At 43.1% G+C, this 23,520-nt stretch overlaps 1 protein-coding gene across 6 annotated transcripts in view; it reads right to left on the bottom strand.

Moving 5' to 3' along the window:
• The window catches only part of ENPP6 (ectonucleotide pyrophosphatase/phosphodiesterase 6), a 235,352-nt gene that overhangs the window by 24,335 nt on the left and 187,497 nt on the right, over nt 1-23,520 (bottom strand). For all 6 annotated transcript variants that reach the window (XM_032298747.1, XM_032298749.1, XM_032298753.1 and 3 more), the window contains 4 exons: nt 12,187-12,298; nt 3,566-3,707; nt 2,706-2,885; nt 60-197 (listed from right to left, as the gene is read on the bottom strand). In XM_032298747.1, the coding sequence (XP_032154638.1) occupies nt 60-197; nt 2,706-2,885; nt 3,566-3,707; nt 12,187-12,298 (572 nt within the window). The remainder of the gene's footprint in view (nt 1-59; nt 198-2,705; nt 2,886-3,565; nt 3,708-12,186; nt 12,299-23,520) is intronic.

The following is a 23,520-nucleotide window of genomic DNA, read 5'->3' on the forward strand; positions in this document are numbered from 1 at the left end:
CTCTGCACTGTTTTATAGAATTTGCATAGTGAATAAATGGTCATATATTTCATAATTACCTCAGTTATGAACCAGCCTTCATCGGCCACTAAAGTCAAAGGAGAGACAAACTTCCCTTTCTTGTAGTAAAACCTGCTTGGGAGGGCTTCCTTCTCGTAGACAGTCATGTGTTCCACCATGCTCAGGTTGTCATAGATCTGCAAAGAAAATCGAGAATGATCAGTTTTGCACTCTTTTTTTTTTTGAGATAGAGTCTCACTCTGTCACCAGGCTGGAGTACAGTGGCACAATCTTTGCCCACCGCAACCTCCGCCTCCCGGGTCGAAGCGCTTCTCGTTGCCTCAGCTCAACTACAAGCACCCACCACCACACCCAGCTAATTTTGGTATTTTTAGTGGAAATGGGTTTTTGCCATGTTGGCCAGGATGGTCTTGAACCCCAGACCTCAGGTGATCTGCCAGTTTTGGCCTCCCAAAGTACTGGGATTACAGGCGTCAGCCACTGCACCTGGCCTTGTACATATTTCTAATGTACAGCCACTTAAATATCTATGGCTAAAATTTAAAATCGACTGGTTGATGTTGACTTGGCCATTAGCCAAATCAGGCATAGATTCCTGGGCATAACTGAATATAAGATTGAGTTGATCAACTCAACTGTGTAAAATAACTGAGTGGATGGTTTCTGATGGCTCCATGAGTTACAATTTTCTACTTAAGGAAATCCGGAGTTCTTAAGGCAAGTAGGATGCATTTGCAGAAAGATTTTGTATAAGTGAAAAATCTGGCGAGACGCAGCAGCTCTCACAAACAGTTGTGTCCGTCACATGACAAACTGTCGCCCAAACATGGCCCCCGCTTTGGAATCCTCCACCAACTGCTTGGGCTGCTTGCAATGCCTGACTTGAACAGTACCTTGGAAGGAGTTCTCCCTAGCTCAAAAGCTGTGGATGCCCAAGTTCTGGAGACAGCACGTTCCTGAGCGCCAAATTGGAGACAAGGATGATCTTCCTTGCCAAAATAAAAAAAAAAAAAAAAAGAACTTATTTTCAAGAACCTGCCAATGTGTAAAATTTGTCCCTGATTTCATATTTTGGGAGCTCTTGGGATCACTTGGGAGCTCTTGGGATCACTGCATAAACAGGCCCTGCACCTGCAGCTCCTAAGCATGGAGCCCGACAACAAAGGACCGCCCCCCCAGGGATGGGGCAAGGCTGGGAACTGTGGCATCGTGGGCATCAGTGTTCCTCAACTCCAAATAGACAGATCTTACAGGGGAGTAGGCAGCTTGCTGGGGGTCCCTCTCTGGGCCAAAGAGGTGAGGCCCCGGCCTCCACCGGTGCTTCATCCTTACTAATGATTGCCCAGAGCTGACTGCATTGCTGCAGTGAGGATAAGGAAGAGGGAAGCGGGCCAGGACCTACCCTGTGGTTGGCAACCTCCAGGGGCGGCAGGCTTGCCTCCCCCCAGGAAGACAGTTGCTTCCTGCCCAGATCAGTTTCACCTGGGAGTGGGACGAGCCACAAAGCCCATATTGGGAAGTGACTAGGAACTCAGGGGACAAGCAGCCAAAGGTGCCGCTTGCTCCCCTTCGCTTCTCAGGGTAGGTCACCAGCTACTGCCAGGCAGAATAATTATTTTGAGAGCAGGATAAGCAGAGGTCTAGTCATTCCGGGTGCAGGGCAGTGACTGTGGGGAGCAAAGCTTTGTCCTGCACCTTGGCAGTGCGGGAATGCAACCACACCCTCTGCTGCGGGATCATCGTGGTCACCGACCCACACTCTGTCTTTGCAGTGGGCTCAGTGTGCTTCCAGACGCTTCACAGCAGTCAGGAGGCAGCTGTGGTGACACCACCGTGCTCATGTACAGAGAGGCAGAGGGGCCAGGGTGGGGAGCTTGTCTAGCTTCCAACTGAGCACAGAGCTGGGAATGCTGGCTCCTGAGAGGAGCTGGGCACTGCACACAGCCTCGGCTCCCTCCACTCATTACCCTTCTGTTCCCTGACAGAAGCAGATCAGCCTGGCGGCAGCCACCTTCCTGAAAAAGGGCAGCTAGGGATGCCACTGATGCTCCCCAGAGGTGCCTGGGAAGTGCTGCGTTTGGGCCACTAATTAAACAGCCCTAGTGAGGGCTTGCATGCGGCTTCCTTAATCTCATTTAATTCTCAGGACGTTCAGTGCAGTAGGTACCATATGCCCATTTCAGAGAAGGAAGAACAGAGACCTGATAAGATCACTCAGGGAGTGAGAGGCAAACTAGGTCACCTGCCTCCAGATCCAAGCTCCTGACACTGCTTTGTATGTCAGTATTAAAACTAGAAGGAAGCCAGATGCAGTGGCTCACGCCTGTAATCCCAGCCCTCTGGGAAGCCGAGGTGGGCGGATCACGAGGTCAGGCGATCCAAACCATCCTGGCTAGCATGGTGAAACCCCATGTCTACTAAACGTACAACAAATTAGCTGGGCATGGTGGCACGTGCCTGTAGTCCCAGCTACTCATGAGACTGAGGCAGGAGAATCTCTTGAACCCGGATGCAGAGGTTGCAGTGAGCCAAGGTCACACCACTGCCCTCCAGCCTGGGCAACAGAGCAAGACTCCATCTCTAAATAAATACATAAATAAATAAAACCAGGAGGAGAGGATACACTGCAAAGTGGCCACACACGAGGGCCCGCTTGGCCCCCTCGCCCCGCAGGGCTGTCTTGCCTCAGAGTGCTTCCCTGGGGCCGGCCAAAGGCTCACAACAGGCCCACGGTCCTTCACTTGCTGCAGCGCGTTCAGGCTGATGTATTTATTCAGCTCAATCACTTTGTCCATCCAGAAAATGTCAGTCATTCCGTGATCCGAGAAAATGATGACATTCAGCTCGTCCTGCAGGCCCCGCTCCTGTGGGTGGGAAATGTAGTCATTACAGCACCAGCCGGGAGGCTCTCGCCCTCGGAAAACCTCGTCAACTATGAATGATAGGAGAAAGGCTGTCCTCTCAGTTCTGTGTTTAATCATTACTATTTTGCCCTGGCGAGACCCAGCGCAAAACGACAACAGAAGGCCTTTGCAGAGGGGACTGCGAGGCTCGGCTGGGCTCAGTGCGTGCTGACAGCTCACACAGCGCTGCAGATTTTTCGGCTCTTTCAACGACTCGTGTGCTTGTTTGAGAACTATCACATGCCCATGTTACAGATGTACAGAGTAAGGCACAGGAAGAGACAACAAAAGCAGAATCAAAGCAAAGCCCTGTGTTCCGTCATTCAGCAAGCATGCGGTAGAATCAGGACTGGCACCTGTGCACCTGCCAAGCTTCTACCAAACTGATTAGGGTTTCACAGAGCTGGTAGCTCTAGCTGAGCCAGGCGAGAAGGCACACCTAGGTCATTCTCTCTCACTGTCCTGGCTCTGGAAAAAGGGATCTCTTGGTACTGCAGGAGGCATTGTGTGAAGCAAAGGGACCCGTCCCAGCCTGTGCTGGCGCAGTCAGCTTTTAGCAGTAAGAGGGAAGATGTTGGCGGGAGTGACTGTGGAGGAGAGAAACAGAGGGATGGCCAGGCCAGGCGTCTGCTTCAGGTCACCTGGATCCACTGGGTCATGTACTTCAGGACAGTGTCTACAGCCTTGAGGGCGTCTTTCCTCTGCGGGGATGCAGGCCCGTAGTGGTGGCCTTCCACGTCGATGCGCTCATGGTATATGGCTGCCAGGTCGGCGCGGCCACTTCTGGAGGGACAGAGGAGAGAGGCATGGGTAAGGGAGGCTCCCAGCAGCTTGCTCCCTTATCACCCCTATAGCATTCTCTGAAGCTGTTCACACCCCCAAAACCTTGTCCCTGGGCCAGGAGAAGCCAATACGTGAAAACAAAGGAGGTCCGATCTCCAAGGGAGAGACACACACTGAGCCCAGAATTGCTGGTCCTGAGCACCTTGGTGATGAAAGATTTCCCAGCATGCCTTGGAGAGGGGGAAGATATGATAAGAGACTGAGGACAGTTATCGCTGCATCCTGGCCGCCTGCTTGTCACCAGGTCAGAAACACTCAAAGCTGTCATTTAAATAACTGCTGTACAGTCATTGCTGGACTTTAAGGAAGTCTCGAAATTAAGCACTACATCGTGAGTCTAATTGGCTGGCCAGGACGAGAAAAGCATTTCCACAGCACCCCTGCAGGAGGCAAACAGATGAGCGTTCAGGGGCTGGCGTCAGTGGGCCTCCCTTGGACACTTGTTCTACGGGGCCTGGGAAGGGTCAGCTCCAATGTTGATAGCACGTGAATTCTAGCAGTGACCACATTTCTAGGGGCCCAGGAAGACCCCATTCTGACAAAACTCCCCTTCTTGGCTAGAGTATTGATGGTAAAAATCCAAGCTGTTTCACCCTCATTCCGTAGTTAAGAAGGACTAGTAGCTAGTGATATAAACTGGGGTAGGGAGCTTGCAGAGTCTGGGAGAGGGGAGGAAGAACCTGGAATGTTCTCTCCTCCCGCCCCGCAGTGTTTCCACTGTGGCTCCCTCCCCAGTGCTGGCTTTCCCACAACCTCCGCACAAAGCACCTGCAATTGATCAGAGCGATGATGACGATGGCCATGGTGCTGATCATGATGAAGAGACGCAACATGGCAAAGCAACGAAAACTCACTTCCCTGTTTGGACTCTACATGGGTTAATAACTAATACTCTTGGCGGATTTTAAACACAAGCATGAGCGCACACAGATGCAGTGGCGCTGCTTCCCAATACGGCCTCTCCACCACTGAAAACATGAGGAATGAAAGACCGTACCCTGGGGCTCGCAGAGCCTTGGACCTTGTCATCCACAAGGAGGGAAAACAGCCCCATGGTAGCTCAGAGAGCTCAGTCTGCCCGACCATGGTTAAACCACTCCCGCTCACGCTTCAGGTCCCAGGAGAGGTACTGCCTGCCTCCTCCAGGAAGCTTGCTCTGGTGCCCTGCGGATAGATGGGGCAGCCCTCTGTGTGTTCCCATAGCACCCTGCGTTCACTTCTGGGCTATGACTTTTCATACTGTGCAGAAACTACCCACTTACATGTCCTGTTCCCTGTCTAAATTGTGAGATTCGTTCACTGTAGGAGCCAGGATGTACTGTTCATCGCATCTGAGCTCCAGCCTGGTGTCTGGCGCACGACAGGAGCCCTGTGAACGCTCCTTTGAATACATAATCATAGAAAGTGCTCAGTAAGTGACAGCTCCTATGGGTCAGGCACTACATTGAGAGCTTTTACACACATTATCTTACTTAATCTTCAAAACAGCCATGAAAGGTAGGAATGTCTTGAACAGAGAGTGCAAGACAGTTGCCCACATCACACAGCTAGTAAGAGATGGATCTGGATTCAAACCCTGGTGCAGCTCACTCCCAGCCCCAGAGCACAACCACTGCACGCTCCAGAGGAACTCAGCCGCCCACCCTCGCCAACCAAGAAACATTCTGCTTAGTCTTAAAGATCTTTTGGAAATGGATCTTATTCTCTTATGAATTCTGCCAACCCCTAGAAGGCTAGGTGTGGGACAGGCGAGAGTGTGACGGTGAAATCAAGTCTCTTTCCCTTCTGTGCGCTCAGCCCTCTCTCTGCGGGTTGAATAGGCCTCCCACGTCTGTCACGGCAGTGAAAGGGATCCTCATGGAAAAGCATTTGCAGGTTTTATAGATGAAGAGATAGGCCTAAGAAGTTTCAAGACGTCGCTCAAGGCCTCACAGACCTCTGAGACACAGCTAGAACCACATCTCCAGAGGCAGGATACTGTTAACTCTGGCGAACTTTGAACATCCACGTGCACTCAGCTGGGAGCAAGTCCCTGAGAATGCTCGCCTGGCATCGTCCTTCATCACAGTCAAATGTGCAAGAGGCACATTCTTTACCTGCCCGCCTGGGTGCCCTGAGGTGAACTTCATTCACGGCTTTGAGGATACATGGGTTACAAGTTAAGCGAAATTGCTCGTCAAATGTTCTTTTCTCTTTTTAGAATAAAACAAACTGGTCCCTGGTTAAAAAGCCCCCTTACCATCCTCCTCCACATTGTGGATTGGACTAGGTTATGATTTAGGTGTTTCTCGCAAATGTTATTCTCATTATGCACGCTCACTAATGTGTGCACGACTAATCCAAACTCCTTCTGCATCTATGGGCAGCAGAGAACAAAGTCACTTCAGGGTCCTACAAATGTGTAGGTGGCTGGTGAAATAGTAGCATTTCAAAATGTGCCAGAACTCTTTTTAAGGCCTAAATTTGCTAGATTCATGGGCTGATGGCACTTCTGCCATCGCGATCTTTGAACATAGTGAAACTCCCATACAATCTGTCCTTTGGATAAGCCTCAGCGTTTCATTGCCATAGGTGCGTGCACCTTTAGCATTTCGGATGTGCCTGTTTACACAGCATGGCATCTGTTTAGGTGTTCACACTTCCAGAGTGGGCTTATATGTAGGGAAAAATTCAATTAAACTCAGTGGTGACTTACTAGAATGAGGAGTTTTCATGAATAAAGTTTACCATTGCATCAAAGTGTAATGGATGAACTACTTCTAGGTCTCTTCGTGTTAGATATCTCAGCTTAGTGTGGCACTCACTGTCCTGGTTTCTTTAGGGCTATCGCCGTATTCACAAACCTCCACATCAGCCATTATGTATGACAATTTATCTGATGGCTTTTGGTCAAGAAGCCGTCAACCCCAGATGCTGGGAATCCTGGATTTGGGATGCATGTGATTCAGGGATCACATGTATGTCTTTTGTGAAAGGATTCTACGTTGACATTTCATTGACTCATCAGGAACCTACGTCTGCAGGGGCTGAGACCTCTTGCCTGTCTGGAGATTAGCTGACAGAGGCTTGCTTGCCAGCTGTTTTCCACATGGATCTGGTCTCCATCCCAGGTCAGCTCATTTGCAATGAATTGGTTGGGTGAGGAGTGACGGGCAGTCATGCCTGCCCATCTGCTACTGGCTGTTGACAGCTCTAAGGTCCAGGAACCATTCCAGAAGGACTTGTGGCCACCAGCACAGTTCCCTGAGAGCCTCAAGGGGTTCCTAGCCCTGGGGCTTCAGGGACACCTGAGTCCCCCATCACGTTCTGATTCTGTTCAGATTACTTTGCCATGTAAAAAGTTCTTCATGTTCTTTCCATTTTTCTTAATGAAGTGGGTGACTGTTAAGAAACATGATCCAAAACTTAGAAACAAAGCCTACAGTCTGATGGCCTGCCTTCTCAGTGCTGTGCTGAGCACTGTCTAATAAGCTTGCTTGAGTCACCAGACTGAACTACTGATTGGCGTTCAAGCTCTAGAAACCTCGCTGCTAACTCGTAGGAGACTGATAAGATGAAAATTATTTCCGTCTGATGGAGAACACAGCCCTAAAATTATGGTTTGATTACCCTCTACGTTATTAAGCATATCTTCATCAAACAATAATTATCCCTCATCATTGTGCATCCTTCTGTTTCCTGATGTGTGTGTCTCGTTTTCTCCTTATTACCGGCTTTGTCATGCTCCTGGTGCCCCTCAGCAAGAAACTACATTGAACTTTGGCATAGTCCTCATACCCAGATGGAGTGAGCACATGACAGAGACTTAACTTTGAAAATTATCTTTTGACAGGGTCCCTGGAACTGGACACGTCTGGAATCAAACACTGGCTTCTCTTCTTACTCACCTGGAGGCCTCGGATGAGTGGCAAGATTATCTCCAAGCCTCCATTTCCCCAACTAAAAAACCTACTTGATATGGTTTGGCTGTGTCCCCACCCAAATCTCATCTTGAATTACAGCTCCCATAGGCCCTGTGAGTTGTGGGAGGGGCCCTGTGGGAGGTGATTGGATCGTAGGGGTGGTTGCCCCCATGCTGCTGTTCTCATGAACGTGAGTGAGTTCTCATGCGATCTGATGGTTTATAAAGGGCTTTCCCCCGTTTCGCTTGGCACTTCTTGCTGCTGCCATGTGAAGAAAGACGTGTCTGCTTTCCCTTCTGCCATGATTGTAAGTTTCCTGAGGCTTCCTCAGCCCTGCAGAACTATGAGCCAATTAACCCTCTTTACTCTGTAACTTGGGTATGTCTTTATTAGCAGCATGAGAACAGACTGGCACACTACTCAAAGGGTAACATGGTATATCAAACAAGCTGATATTTATAAAGCACTCGGCACATAGTAAAAGGGAGGAAAGAAATGCCTCCCATTTCTCTTTTCCTTCCAGATGCCCCTAGATCACTTTTCCTGAGTATGTGGCCGACCAGGGAGGAGGAGCCAGTTTCCCAGACCCAGCCTGATTCCTCCTCCTACTTCCCTGTACTCCACAGGGAGGAGGGACCAGGCCAGGACAGGGGAGCTGGCTTCTTGGTGGCCCATGGAAAGAGTTGTGTCATCCATTCCTTCATTCACCCAGGCACTACTGAGGCTCTGGGGATCCTGAAGGCAGTCCTTTGGGGCTGTCTTTAGTCACCTGGAGCTTGACAAAGGACTCTGTCTATACACACCCCATGGCTGCGCCCACTGTCCTGCAGCCCAGCTGTCTCCTGACTGATGCGTTGGTGAGGCTGCACAGTGTGTCTGCTCTACAAGCCTGGAAGCAGCTGCCTGGCCCATTGTGACTGTCCCCTACCCTCCTCACCCACCCATGAGCCGCTCAAGGCTTATTTCCAGTTTAGCACCATGGACCTTTTCCTGCCCACTGAACCATGAATATCCTGCAAATAGGACTTCCAGGAGGATGGAAGTAAGTGATGCAGATCACAAACCCTGCTTCCTTTTCAGCCAGGGGATGGGCCATGTGTGGGGGCACTGCCTGCAGAATGCCCATGTGTGATGGGAGGCACACGGCTCCAGTGGGCCACGGGCTGCAGACACGACGCCGGAGCAGGCTGCAGAACTCCAGGCCTTCAGATGGCCCCGAAGAGGAGACCTGCAAAGAAGCACGTCTGGACTTTCTCTTCCTGTCTCAATTTCAGCGTGTCTGAGAGGTGTGAGCTAGCAGAGACCAGGGTGGAGGACTGAGGGGTTGAGCCTGGAGTGGTTCTCAGTCACTGTGTCCTCAAGGAAGGTCTCCAGAGACGGGGCCCTAAGCCTCTGTGGAAAGAGCTGAGCACTGGCTCCACCACTGACTGGCTTGTGAGGAGCAAGGAGAAGTGTTTAACCTTCAGAGAGCCGGCGGCTTCTTTCGGAAGGCGGAAGGGCAATGCCTACACAAAACCATGGACGTGAGAACTAAGTGGGTTATTGGAAATAAAGCCCATTGACACAATACTAGCCGATGGCTCTTAAAACTCTAATCGCCGTCCCTCCTCCTTTTCCCTATTCTAGAAGTTGTCCAAGTTAAAGGCAGCATTTCACAAGGATGTGTCTGGGGTCAGTAATGCGTTATGAGCACCGGAAAGCTATCCCTGGATCAAACTTGGGCGAGGGATTGTCCTTCCTACCACAGGCTGACCTGGATCCTCTGTTGAAATGCCCCAGGGCAGACCTCGATGTTCAAGATCTTGACAGCCTCTCCTGCTTTCTGTCAAAGCCCACCTATCCTGGGTTCCATTCTCCTGCCTCTCAAACTAATAGCCAAGTGGACAAAGAAAGACACTCTATGAGTCTTGTGTACTGACTGGGGGAAATGTGTGTGTGTGTTTGGACACTCATGTATGAAAACCCTAAGTGCTCCTCAAATTATAGTTAGGAATTTGTAGCAGAGCTGAACAGAAGTCAGGAGGTGAGCTGTGGCATTCTAGACACGTTCTTCTTTTTGGGATCAATAATCCCACATCTTTGCTAGACACACATACCAAGAGACGTAATGATTCCTTTGAGCCACATGATTGCATAGACAAGCTACTACAGGCAAAGTGCTCGTGACTGGTCTAGACTGTCCTAGACATCTTTCTCACTCGTCTCATTCCTGAAGGGGACAAAGGTTAGGTTTCTTTCAAAGAAAAATGTTGACCTGTAACTTTCAGGCCTTTATTCTTCTTTGTAAGCAGCTAATGAGACATGTTCTAATAATAACGCACAGGTCGGCTGAAGGAGGGGCTTCCCGTGTCATTGTGGGGGCTGAGCCATCTCACCGTCTTCACAGGCAGCATCGTCCAGCCAATTACTCTTCTTTTCTTTCCCTCATCTCAAGAGTTGCCCAGCTTTGGAGATAGTGCGTCTCTGTGTTTTCACCGACTGCCCAAAGGGGCTGTTTCTGGTGGCCCTATTAACTTTGGCAATATGAAGACCCCGTGAGACAATTGCACTGGCCTGGCTTCCATCCGACCCAGGCCTCCAGTGCTTCAGGGGCATCAATCTCATTGCAGACCATGTGAATGCCATCCCGTGGCGCTCAAGGCCATCTACATAGACCACGGATGAATATGTGGAACTGGGTGGTACAGTATTAGGTAGAGACGTAGCGGGGGACACTTTCCTGGGCTTCCAGTTCTCTGCAGGCCTTTTTTTCTAGTGGAGCCCAATACCTATGGTAGATATACACTCAGACCCCACCAACACCCCCACCCCACCACTACCACCACCCCAAAACCTTCCCCATTCCTAAATGTTCCCCAAGGTAAAGATGCATTTCCATAGCTTCTCTAGAGGAAACAGAGCCCAGCATTTATTCCCCTCCCCATGCTGGTGTCTCTCCAGACAGGGAAGTCTACTTCGACTGGCCAGCTAGCAGGCCAGTGCCAACCTGGGATTCTCATGGCTGTGCGCTCTGTGCTCACCCGCCTATGAATCACTGGACAGCACAGAGTGACAGTCCATCGGCTGTCAAGATAAATGCAAAAAGATGACATCGCCAAACAGACTGCTGGGTTATTTGGAGGTATTTGTATGGCAACTCTAATCCAAATTTTCATATTTGGCACAGCTATGGGCTGTGGGGATGGCCAGCATTCTGGATATGTTTGAAACAGCATTGGTTAGACATGGAGCAATGCCCAGGTTCCAGCCCCGCTCATCTGCCGCACGTGCTGCGCTATTCTGCTTCAGTCGCACAAAACCGGACTGCAACGCAATATCCCAGCTCCTCCCGTGTGTGGTTGCCAGCACTTATGGGCAACTACTTCTCCATTTCCATGTATTTTACACCTATTTTCTCTCCGACCTGTAAGTGAAAGCATGAACCTTTATGCGCCCCCACCTCCCCAGACTCTCTTGATAGGTTTCATGGAAGTAAATCACTCTAAGAAGCAGTAAAGGCAGGGTGCTGTTTTCTGCTGTCACAGCTCTGTTGGGGCAGCTGCTGCTCACCATGGTGTGGGAGGGGCATGACAGGAAGAAAAGCCATGACTGATCAGCTCTGGATCTGAGGCAGCCTTAGTGACAGGGCCATTCATGTGGCTCGTGCTGGTGCTGTGTACACTGTGCCTTGGGTATGTTGGCTCTCAGACGTGCCCAGCTTGAAACCAGGCTCCTTTCCCTGGGGGGATGACGGTCCTGTCCTGCTCTGTATGCCCTCATTATGGCGGGTCTTCTGCCTGATGCACCCAGGAAACCTATTCGGTGGCTACAGTGACCTCAAGTCCTCTTCTGGAAACTCAACGGCCCCCAACATCCATAGTCTGTTGGTTGCTGATCTCTACTTAATGGCAACTCTCACTTGGGCTCCCATCTTGACTTCCACTTTCAGAGAGCTCTGAGACTGACTTGAGGCTGTGTCCTAAACTGTTGTGATCAGTTTCCCTTGACAGACTCTTGTGTTCTATACAAGACAGCATTACTAATTCCTGCATTTTCAAACTGTGTGTCACAGTTCCATGTGGGAGGGCAAAAACAGATTCCGTGTTCTAACATACCCGTGCTCTTTGTACATTTCCAAGAAGCGGGTAGGGCAGGCAATTTTCTGAAACTGATTTGATCACATATCCTTCCTTTTTGCCAAATACTTATTAGTGCCTTCAGAGACACAGTTGTTCACTGAATCATGCTTAGGGAAATGCTGACGTTTATATTGTTTCTCCGTTGTTTAACAGCATAAAAAAGGTGGTTCAAACCCTTAGGGATTTTCCTTCTCTCAACTGAACATTTCCAGAGATTGCTCCTGCCTGAAATCACTTGCTCACAATTACTGCATAGTAGCAATTGATCACCATGCAAGATGCTCACCAACTCTCTGAACCATCATTTCACCTCCACCAAGCCTTCTTAATCTCTTTGGAACCCATAATCAGGCCTGGAAACAAAGAACAATGGTGGGGGTGAGAGTTTGGGACACTTACTTGAGGGAGTCAAGAGCGTCGCTGATGGCATTGGCAAAATTGATATCCGTTGGAACATTTTTATATTCCAGGCAGTAGGTGGGTCTGATGCCCAGAATCTCAACCTCACAGCCTGAGAAGAAAAAAGATGGCAAATAGTTACTCTCTTCAATAAGCAAGGTCGAGTTAGGAGCCTGTTTCAGGAAGCAAACATCATTAATCAAAATAAAAATTCCTCATATTTTTATGAACCAAAATAACTCATTGCTAATAGGTGGTGTATTTAACTGCAATTTTGCATAACTGAGGAGAGGTTCTCAAGTATCATTCCTGTGCAACGTCACAGACTGGCAAAAATTAGATAGCAGCTGTCTCTCCCAATTTGAAACAAAACAAAATTAATCAATATATATAAATACCTCAGTTGAAACTTTCTTCAATAGATTTTTCATGAAATCTAAGTCTTTCATGAAACAAAGTCTTCCAGTGTACCTTTGCCTCTTCTAGAATCAAGTATTAGGTAGTATCTGATTAGTCAGAGGATTATAAAATAAATATTTCACTATCCCATGGCATTATACAAAAGCTAACTGCACTTAGAGGTATTCTACCAAATTGGCAAGCTAAAAATCACCGAGTTCAAGCAAGGCATCTGAGCCATATCCTTGCCTCGCCCAAAACAGACTGGAAAGAATCAAACTCATTCAGATGTGAACAGGCTCAGCTTTTCTGCCCCAGACTCCTGGACAAGTAGAAGTAGTTAGGCTGCAGAAGAAACATTCAGCCATATTAGGAGAACAGAGAACAGGAGAGAGATGTGCCCATCTTGGTTTCCACTAGTTGAGTAAATATTTATTGGGCACTTACTATGAACTAGTCACTATGTTCAGACATAGTGGAAACAGAAACAGATTGGGTAGGGTTTCCATCCGGGAGCATCCCAGAGTCTAGTCTAGTGGGAGGAGACAAGTAAGCAGTATAGTGTGTCAAGTCTAAAGCAAGGTGCATACCCCCTGGGTGTTACGGGAATCGGATGAGGGACGCTGACTTCAGGTATCACTTCCTCCTGAAAGCTTTCCTCAGATCCTGATGTTGGGCTCAGTTTTGTACATTTAGCCACAGCAATGGGATGATAATTGTCCCAGGCAAAGACAGCAGCCTGACCAAAGGTTCAGAGAACTTCCGAGCAATACTGTGTGTGTAGAGAACTTTAAGTACCATAAAACGCCCAGACAAGGGTGCCAGGAGACCAGGTGCTGCTCTGTCTTGTAGCCCAAGGAAAATGATTTCCAAGGTGAGGTGAGTAAACGTGGGACAAAGAGGGAGTGGAGGAGAAAAGGAGGAAGGAGTCTCTGTCAGGAAGCACATTAAACCCACCCCTGGGTACATCTGCCAGCTGGTTACAGCTGATTTAAAAGACAATAGAGGGGCCTCCAAAAAACATCCCTTCATCTGGCATACTACTGCAAGACACGGGTGAATCATGGGAGACCCTTTTGCTTTCTGCGTGATATGTTGGGTTCAGGGAGAGCAAGGGACCCTACGGTAACTGAGACAGAACTAGAAGGCAGGAAGCTTCCTTTTCCAAGACATGATTTTTGAGAGGGGAAAATAGGCTAGGTGACCCAGAAATAAATACTGCTCCTGGCTTCCAGGAAGATATTCATTAAAGTAAGAAATGCCAGTGGAATCTTGCCTGATTATATCACTTTAGATACCTGTGTTTCATCTGTTGAAGGTTACTTGTGAATCGTTATTGCTCCTCAAAGCTATTTTTTTTTGTATTCACCTTGTGCTCAGTGGCAGAAACCCAAAAGCAAATAAGATATCATCTACCCTTGAAAAGTTTAACAGCTATGTACAGTGTGACCAGGTGTCTGCTTCTAGCGTCTCTGACACATCTGTATGTAAATTCTAAGTAATGCAAGTATGACCATGGTTTTGCAGACAAAAGAAACAGCATGCTTTTTTTTTTTTTTGGTACTTGCACATAATATCAAACTGTAAGTGTTTTTGGTATTAACAAAAAATAATAAATATGTTTGTTAATGTTATCAAACAGATATTCTCTTAATACTTTTATTTAAGTAAAATAAATCTGGACTTGATACTGGCCTAGTAATAGTTTACCTGAGAAATTTACCCTTGCTCAGGTTAAAGTAGAATACAAACTATTTTGTATTGATTAATTGCATGTAAAATTCTATAGTACAGGTAGAGGCAGTATGTGTCGAAGTAGAGCTGCTGTTACAGTGCTATGGAATTCTTTATTTTCAAAAATTATAATTAATTTTAATTTAACCAAACACCATGGCAGCAGCCTACCAGAGGCTAAAGCTAGGATAGGAAAATTGAGAAAAAATTCCCCAAAGTACACAAACTCTTCACTGAGTGCAAAGCAACAGTTTATCACAGACTAAGGACATACATCAGAGTAGAAAGAGATCTTCCAGCTTGCAGAAAGCTGTGGATAATGCTGGAGAGAAAATGAATTCCTCAGTGACCCAAGAGGTTGGCAGCATAAATTTTCTACGTAAAGCACTGGACAAATTGCAAGACTTGCTAAAGTGATTGTCCTTATCACTTCTCGCCTGTGACACTAGTGGAAAAATGAATCTAACTAAATCTTCAAGAAAGCCCAGATCCAGCTCAGCTACAGATTAGATTGACTTGTCTGCTACCCTAGAGGACTGAGTTAGGAAGAAATATGGACTTTCTGGGGAAAATATTATTTACCATATTATCTCTATTGTTCTTTCTCACACAATGTCCAACATACAATAAAAAATCATGAAATATGCTAAAAAGAGTAAAATGTGCCCTGCAATTAAGAGAAAAAATAATCAGCAGAATCAGATTCACAGATGACACAACTGTCAGCGAGAAAAGTTAAACAATAAATTTTTTCAAAAGATTATTGACTAAAGCAAAACTGGTAATATATTATGGGCTTTACAAATATGTAAAAGTAAAACATATGACAATAGGAAGAGAAAGAGTGTGTATGTGGACAAATGGCATTATATAATAAAATTTTAAAACTCTAACATCATTTGTGAAGAAATATTATATTATTTTAAAGTAGAACATGAACAGGTTATAGATGTGTGTTGAAATGTCCAGAGTAGCCATTAGGAAAAAAACACAATAAAATCTAAGATAAATAAAGAAGATATGATAGAATTCTAAAAGGACTTAATTCATAAAAAAAAGGCAGGAAGGGAGAAACAGGAACAAAAACAGTTAAGACAAGTAAAACGGCAGTATGAAGGTATAAGTTTTAAACTCCAAAATATAAGTAGTTACATCAAATATAAACAGACTAAATACTTTATTTAAAAGGCAGAGGTGGGTCAGACAGGATAAAAAAGCAAGACCCAAGGCCAGGAGTTTGAGACTGGCCTGACCAACATGGTAAATCCCCACCTCTACTAAAAATACAAAATTAGCCAGGCGTAGTGCTGCACACCTGTAGTCCCAGCTACTTGGGAGGCAAGGCAGAAGAATCCCTTTAACTCGGGAGGCAGAGGTTGCAGTGAGCTGAGATTGTGCCATTGTACTCCAGCCTGGGTGATAAGAGCAAAACTCTGTATCAAATAAATAAATAAATAAAAAAGCAAGACCCAAATATGTGTTGTCTATAAGAGAAAAAAAAATTTTTAATGTAAATACGTTAGCTGGTTAAAAAGGAAGGGGTGGAAATAAAGCTATACTATGCAACACTAAGTACAAGCCAGTTGATGTGGTTATATATCAGACAAAGTCTATTTCTGTCAAATATAAAATAGTAGTAAAGATGAGCAACTGGAATTCTTATAATTTGGTGGTGGGACAGTACAATGATATGGTCACTTTGTAAAGTTGTTCAACAGTTCTTACAAAGCCAAACACACATCTGTCCTACGTACTAGCAATTTCACCCCCTTGGTATTTACACAAGAGAAATGAAAGTATTTGTCTACCCAAGGACTTGCACAAGAATGTTCATAGTAACTCTTGTCATAACGGCTCCAAATTGGAAACAACCCAAATATTCATACATGTGAGAATGGAGAAACAAATTTTGATGTATTTATGCAACAAAATACTACCCAACAGAAAAAATAAAAAGGATAAACTACTGGTATGTGCCACACAGGCATGTATCTCAAAAACATCATTTTAGGCAAAAGAAGGCAGACACAGAAGAAATATATATATATATCTCATATATATGTTATATATGTATTTCATATATATTATATATATTACACACATGTATACACTTTATTCTTCAAGAAAATATTTTCACATAGTGATCTGGATATTTCTCACTTAGGCTTAACGATGCTTTTTGCCCTCTTGTTTACTGCTCACAGCCTTTATTCTTGGGTTTTGTATTTTGACTTATTTTGCAGTAAGCTTATTAATAGTATGCAAGGCATAATTTCTGCCCTCGCATGTCTGAAGTTTCCAGCTTCCATTTTAAAATAGTGCCTTAAGCTTTGTAGTCAGATAAAGCTGGATTCAAATCTTAGCTCATTCATACATATATCATTCATACATATATATATGAATATATATAATACAGATGTTATGAATATATGATATATAAATACCTATGAATATATATTACATATGAATAATACTATATGTAATATATATGAATACATATATTCAAATAATATATATTTGAATATTATTTGAATCCTTTGCTCTGGATATATATATTATATATGAATAGATATGATATATATGATATATATTCATGTATATCATATCTATTCATATGATATATATCATATATTCACATGTATCATATCTATATATTATATTCATATATGTCATATATATTCATATATATCATATATCTATATATTATATATTCATATATTATATTCATATACATTCATATATAATAGATATGATATATATGAATGAGCTAAGATTTGAATCATATATATATATATATGATTATCTACCTATCTATAATTTCATTTATTTGAAGCCTGCGAATGAACAAACCTAATCCATGACAACACACACCAGGAAGTGTTTGCCTCTGGGGATAAGGAGTAATTGCTTAGAAAGAGGAATGAGGACGGAAAACTTCTGTATCTTGATTTGAGTGGTAGTTACGTGGGTGCACGCACTTTTGAAAATGCATCAAAATTCTCCTATGATCTGTCCATTTTATTGTAAGTTACACTTCAAATATTAAAACAATAATAATTCAGTCGAACATATAAGATATTTTATTAAAATGTGAATAAACAAGGATGGCGGTGAAAAAAGGCTAACAATAATGGTAACAATCTCTTACTGACTGGCTTATTAGCAATCCATAAATTGCTTTAAACTTATGGATCAAGTAACTGCCATCCATATGGATCAAGACCTGTGTTTGAAAAATACACCTAGACATGGATTTTGGGGTCACTGCCATCCATTGAGACTAAGGTTTTTAGGAAACTCAGATAGCTCCTATGGTCTACATCTTTGCCTAGCAAACCACTGCTGGAAACGCACTCTAAGAAAATAAAGTTGTACATACAAGCATCTTCATTACAATGTATTTATAAAATTGGGAAGCAATGTAAACATTTGGTAATAGAGGTATGGTTAAATAGTAGCATAGCCACATATTAAAGTACTATGGAGGCATTAGAATAATTACGCCATTTGTATTTAGTGACATAATATTTTAAAATAAAAAAGCTACAGAATAGTATATACCGGATGATCTCCTTTTTGAAAGTATTTAAAGCAAGTTTATGTCCAAAAAAGAGTGGAATACCACGAAACAGAAGAAAGGACACAATTTTGATGACTGGTTTGGCAGACTTTTTTTGGTTGCGGTGAAGTGATTCCAAACTCTCTTCCCCCTTTCTATTTTGTAGGCTATAAAGGGGAAAACTCTCACTTCCTCAGGTTCCCTTGTGGATAAGAATAGTCATTTAACTTAGAACCGGCACTGAGATTGGGTGCAGAGCTTAGGGTGGGAAGCTCTGCTTTCTCGTGAAAGACAAGGTGTGCTGCTGACCGAGCTGCTCTCTTCTCCAGTACGGGATGCAGTTGTGAGGGCAGGAGCCCTGGGCCTGCAGCAGCCGCCTTGAAACTGTATGGCAACAAGCATGAGAATAAGCCAATGTGCTGAAATGGGCAAGGGACAGAAAGAGCCTGGGTTTTTAAAATGACCTTGGTAAGTGTCTGAACCACAGAAAGTACTCCTTGTTTTGTGATACAAATCAATTCCTTTATGTTTATCCAGTCTAAACTAGATTCCAGATTATTTGCAGCTGACAAGTCCTCACTGACAGATTGTGTTAACTTTTCTATTCTTATTACTACTTATCTGAATAGAACTAACTTTTCTAAAATAAATATTGCTTTTTTCATAAGAAACCGAAGCTTATTTTGAGTGTTAATTTCCCACTGCCTTATATGCCAGTTAGGACACAGAAGTTCCGCTGTGTGACTGTGTCACTGTTCATCCGTTCTAAAGCTTTTGGCCATTTGGACCATTGCCAGTGTTTAAATATACTAGATAATGCTAACATAAACGTTTTCGTACACTTCCTTTGTGCACATAGGTATGCATTTCTGCTGGGATACACACAGGAATGCTAGCGCTGGATTTGGGGAATGCATACAGTCAACTTTAGAATATCAAAGAGTTTTGTAAAGCTGTTATATCAACTCACTTCAACCAGCCCCTTCCTTCCTTCCTTCCTTCCTTCCTTCCTTCTTCCTTCCTCCCTTCCTTCTTCCTTCCTTCCTTCTTCCTTCCTTCCTTCTTCCTTCCTTCCTTTCTTCCTTCCTTCCTCCCTCCCTTCCTCCCTTCCTCCCTTCCGCTTTCTCTCTTTTTCCTTCTTTCTTTCTCTTTCTTTCGTTCTTCTTCTTCCTCTTTTTTTTTTTTTTTGAGATGGAGTCTCCCTCTGTCACCCAGGCTGCAGTGCAGCAATCTCGGCTCACTGTAACCTCCACCTCTTGGGTTCAAGCAATTCTCCTGCCTCAGCCTCCCCGAGTAGCTTGGACTACAGGCGTGTGCCACCACACCCACCTAATTTTTATTTTTGTATTTTTAGTAGAGACGAGGTTTCACCATGTTGGCCAGGCTGGTCTCTAACTCTTGACCTCAGGTGATCCCCCAGCCTCAGCCTCCCAAAGTGCTGGGATTACAGGTGTGAGCCACCGCACCCTGCCTCCACCAGCACTTTGTAAGACTCAGTTGCTCTGTTCTTATCAACACTTGGTTTTGTTGGTTTTCAAAATTATCTATTTTCCATTTTAGTGTGTGTGACTGTCAAGAGTCTACAGAGAAACCAGGACCAATAGGACACACACACACACAAAGAGATATATTATGAGGAATTGGTTTACACAATTGAAGTCCGACCATCTGCCATCCACAAGCTGGAATCTAGGAAACCTGGTGGTTGTATCTCAGTCTTAACTCAGTCTGAAGGCCTGAGAACCAGGAGCACTGAGACCAGAAGGTGGGTGTCCCAACTAATGCAATTAGGTAGGAAGGAGTGAATCCTTCCCTCCCAAGCCTTTTGTTCTATTCAGGCCCTCAAGGGATGAGTTGATGGGCACCAACATTGGGGAGGGCAAGATATATTACTTAGTCCACTGATTGAAACGTGACTCTCAGCTGGAAACCCTCTAACAGAGACACACAGAAATTACATTTAATCTAATCACCCCACGACCAGTCAAGCTGACACATAAAAATAACCATCACAGAAGGTATGATGAGTTATCCCATTGTAGTTTTATTTTGTGATTTTTTTCGGCTCACTAACAAGGCTGAATGTGTTTACATATGTTTATTGACCATTGGGATACCCAATCAAGTAAAGAGTTAGATCAAATCTCTTCCTTAGTTTTCTATTGAGTTCACTTTTTCCTTTTATTTGTAGGAATTCTGCATTTTTACAGATATGAACTTGTTGGTTTTATTTTCTCGCACTCTCTGATTATTTTTGGCCTTCCTAATAATGCATTTTCCTGAAGAGAAGCTTCTAATTTGAACGAGTACGTCATCAGTCATTTTCTGTATTGTGCTATTTTTTTTCCTGCCTAAGAAATATTTTTCTCTCCAAAGTCATAAAGATATTCACCTATGTTTTCTTTCTTCGGTTCCAGATTTTTCTAAACATAGAAGCTTTATGTTTTCAATTTTACATTTAGATCTACGATTCATCAGGAATTACCCAGAATTACTTTTCATATATGGTATTGGATAGGAGTCAGAAGATGTGTGTGTGTGTGTAATCATTTTTGATTTAATATATATATGGTATATATATATAATCTCTAAATGATCTATCATAATTTTTTGGAGACTTTCATATATGCACACATATGCATGTGTATATATATATATATATATACACACACACACACACACACACATACATATATATAATCTCCAATTGATCTATCATAATTTTTGGAGACTCTCATTACTTTGAGGCACTATCACTTTTGTTATAGATCAATATTGGATCATATGTGTGCAGGTTTACTTCAGAAATTTCTGACCGTTACCCTTATTTTTTCTTGCAGCAATACAATTTGCCTTACTGTGCGTAGTTTAAAATAGGTCTGTATCTATTAATGGAGTAAATCTTCCTGTTTTGTTCATCTGAGTCTAAATAGTTTCAGCTATTCTTGAGTCTTTGCACTTCCATATGTTTTAGAATCAACCTGTCAATACGCACACATACACACACACATACACACACAGACACACACAGACAGTTGGGATTTTGATTGAGATGGCAGTGAATCTGTAGATCCATCCTGAGAAAACTGACAAAATATTGACTACCAACTTATAAACATAATATACTTTTCCAATTATTTAGGTATTTTAACATTTCTCTAAATGCTTTTTGATATTAAGTTCTTGAGACATTTTTTGTTTGGTTTATTCTTAGCTATTTCGTGTATTTGAATTTACTATAAATGGCATTGATCTTTTAATTTTTTCTCAGTTTTTAGTCTACATAAATACAGCAATTTTTAAATTTTGATTTTGTATCAAAATGCCTCTTATTAATTCTAAAAGTGAATTCCTTGGGGTTTTTGCATAAACAGTCCGAAATCTGTGAATGATGAGTTTTTTACCTTCTCAATTGTTCTGCTTTTATCCCTGTCATCCTCCCCTGCTCCCCCGAACGCCCTCCAGTAGAAAGCCAAATAGAAGTCATGCCAGGAGGCACCCTGACCGTAGTCCTGCACGCATTTCTCCATAAACGATGATGTTTGCTGGAGGTTTCCTGGTAGATATTCTTTATCACACGAAGGGTGTAGTGTACTAATTATCCAAGTTTATTTTAATAAATCCTACTTAGGGATTGTATCAATTGTTTTTCATGTATCTACCGAAATGATCAAATGATTTTCATTCTATTACTGTTGTAAAGGATACTGATTGATTTTTAAATGTTAAACCTGGGGTGTCCTGTTATAAACCGAATTGGTTGGCATACATTATTCTATTTATGTATTGATAGGTTCAGGATGCAAGTATTTTATTTGGAATTTTTTAATCTATGTTCATGAAAAAAGTAGTCTTGTAATTTTAGTTTCTTTTAATATGTTTCTCACATTTTAGTATCAAGATTATGCTAACCTCATTGTGGAAGTGATTTATCTTTTTTTTTTTAAAGCTGGTATCTCACTATGTTGCCCAGGTTGGTCTTGAACTCCTGGACTCTGGATATCCTCTTGCCTCAGCCTCCCAAGTAGCTGAGAATACAAGTGTGCGCCACCATGCCTAGCCCGATTTATCTTTACGCATTCTCTGAAATAATTTTTGTAAGATTGTTATTATTTTTTCCTTAAATGTTTGAAAACTTTACCAGTGGAGGCATCTAATACTGGGTTATTATTTCAGGAAGAGTTTTTAAAGATTTAAGTTAAAAACAGATATAGAACTACTCCAATTTTCTATTACTTTTTGTCTGTTTTGGTGATTTTTTCCCCCTAGAAATCCGTGTATTTCACCTGTGTTTTAAATACATTGGCGTAACATTTTCATACTATATTACTGGTTTTTTAAGGCCTACAGGTTCTCCATTGATGTCCTTTTTTTCATTTTATTATTGGCTGCTTGTGTCTCTTTATTTCTTTATTAGCTTTGGCAAGTTTTCATCCATTTTAATGGATTTTTTTTTCCCGAAAACAAATGTGGCTTTGTCCATTTTCTTTGTTGTATATTTCTGCTCTTTATGATTTTTCTTCTTTATATTTGGGGATAATTTAATTTGCTTTGAGTTGGAGACAAATCATTACTGTTGGCCTTCTTAGCTAATGCATCTGGTATCCCTGTTAATTTCCTTTTAAGGATGACTTTAGCTGCATTCCTCTTCAGCCACTACATCTTAAGAAGCATTTTTAGTATCCCTCAGTTCAAGATATTTCTAAGTTTTCATAATTACTTCTTTGAATCAGAAGTTATTTAGAAGTCTCTAGTTATTTTCCAAATATATGAGGATTTAAAGTTTTATACAGTCAGAGGACACATTCTGATGATTTCAGAGCTTTTCAATCTGTTGAGAAATGTTTTATGGCTAACGTATGGCCATTTTGATAAATATTTCATATATACTTGAAAATAATGTTTATTCAGCAGTTAGGTGCAGAGTTCTAGTAATTTCAATTAGGTAAAAATGTAAATTATGTTATGTAAATTTTCAGTATCTTTCTAACTTTTGCTGTCTTATTCTATCAGTTACTGAGAAAGGTGTGTTTAAATTCACTACTATCATTGTAAATTTACCTATTTCTCCTTTTAGTTTTGCCCATTTTTACTTATTTATGTTGAGAGTGTGTAATTAGGAGCATTACAGTTTAGAACTGTTACATCTTCTTGGCAGATAAAAATTTATATCAACATGAAATGTCCTTGACTTAAAAACATTCTAGGCTTAGACCCTACATTGCCTGATGTTATTATACCCTCACTGGCTCTCTTAGCGTTTGTGCAGTGTATCTTTTAAGAATGCTATTACCTTCCACTTTCTGCATGCTTATGTTTAATGTATGCCTTTGTAAGTAACCTACATTAGCTTTTGATTTTATCTAGTCTGATGATAGTCATTTTAAAGTAAATTTCTATCAAAGTTTAACATAGATACAAAAAAGTGAGTGATTAATTCATAAGGGTACTGTTCAGTGAATCCTTACAAGATGAAGACAGCTCTGTACTGAGTACCCACATCAGGAAACAGAACACGGCCGTCACATATGGGCACCTTTTCATTCTCTCTTCTCGTCCCTGTTTACCCAAGAGTAAATACCGTTCTAATACTGTACATTAGCTTCACCTGTTTCGAATTTTATGTAAATGGAACATTACAT

This window comes from Sapajus apella, unplaced genomic scaffold, assembly GCF_009761245.1.
Source record: "Sapajus apella isolate SASKATOON/1434 unplaced genomic scaffold, GSC_monkey_1.0 scaffold39, whole genome shotgun sequence".
In the NCBI taxonomy this organism is placed as follows: domain Eukaryota; kingdom Metazoa; phylum Chordata; class Mammalia; order Primates; family Cebidae; genus Sapajus; species Sapajus apella.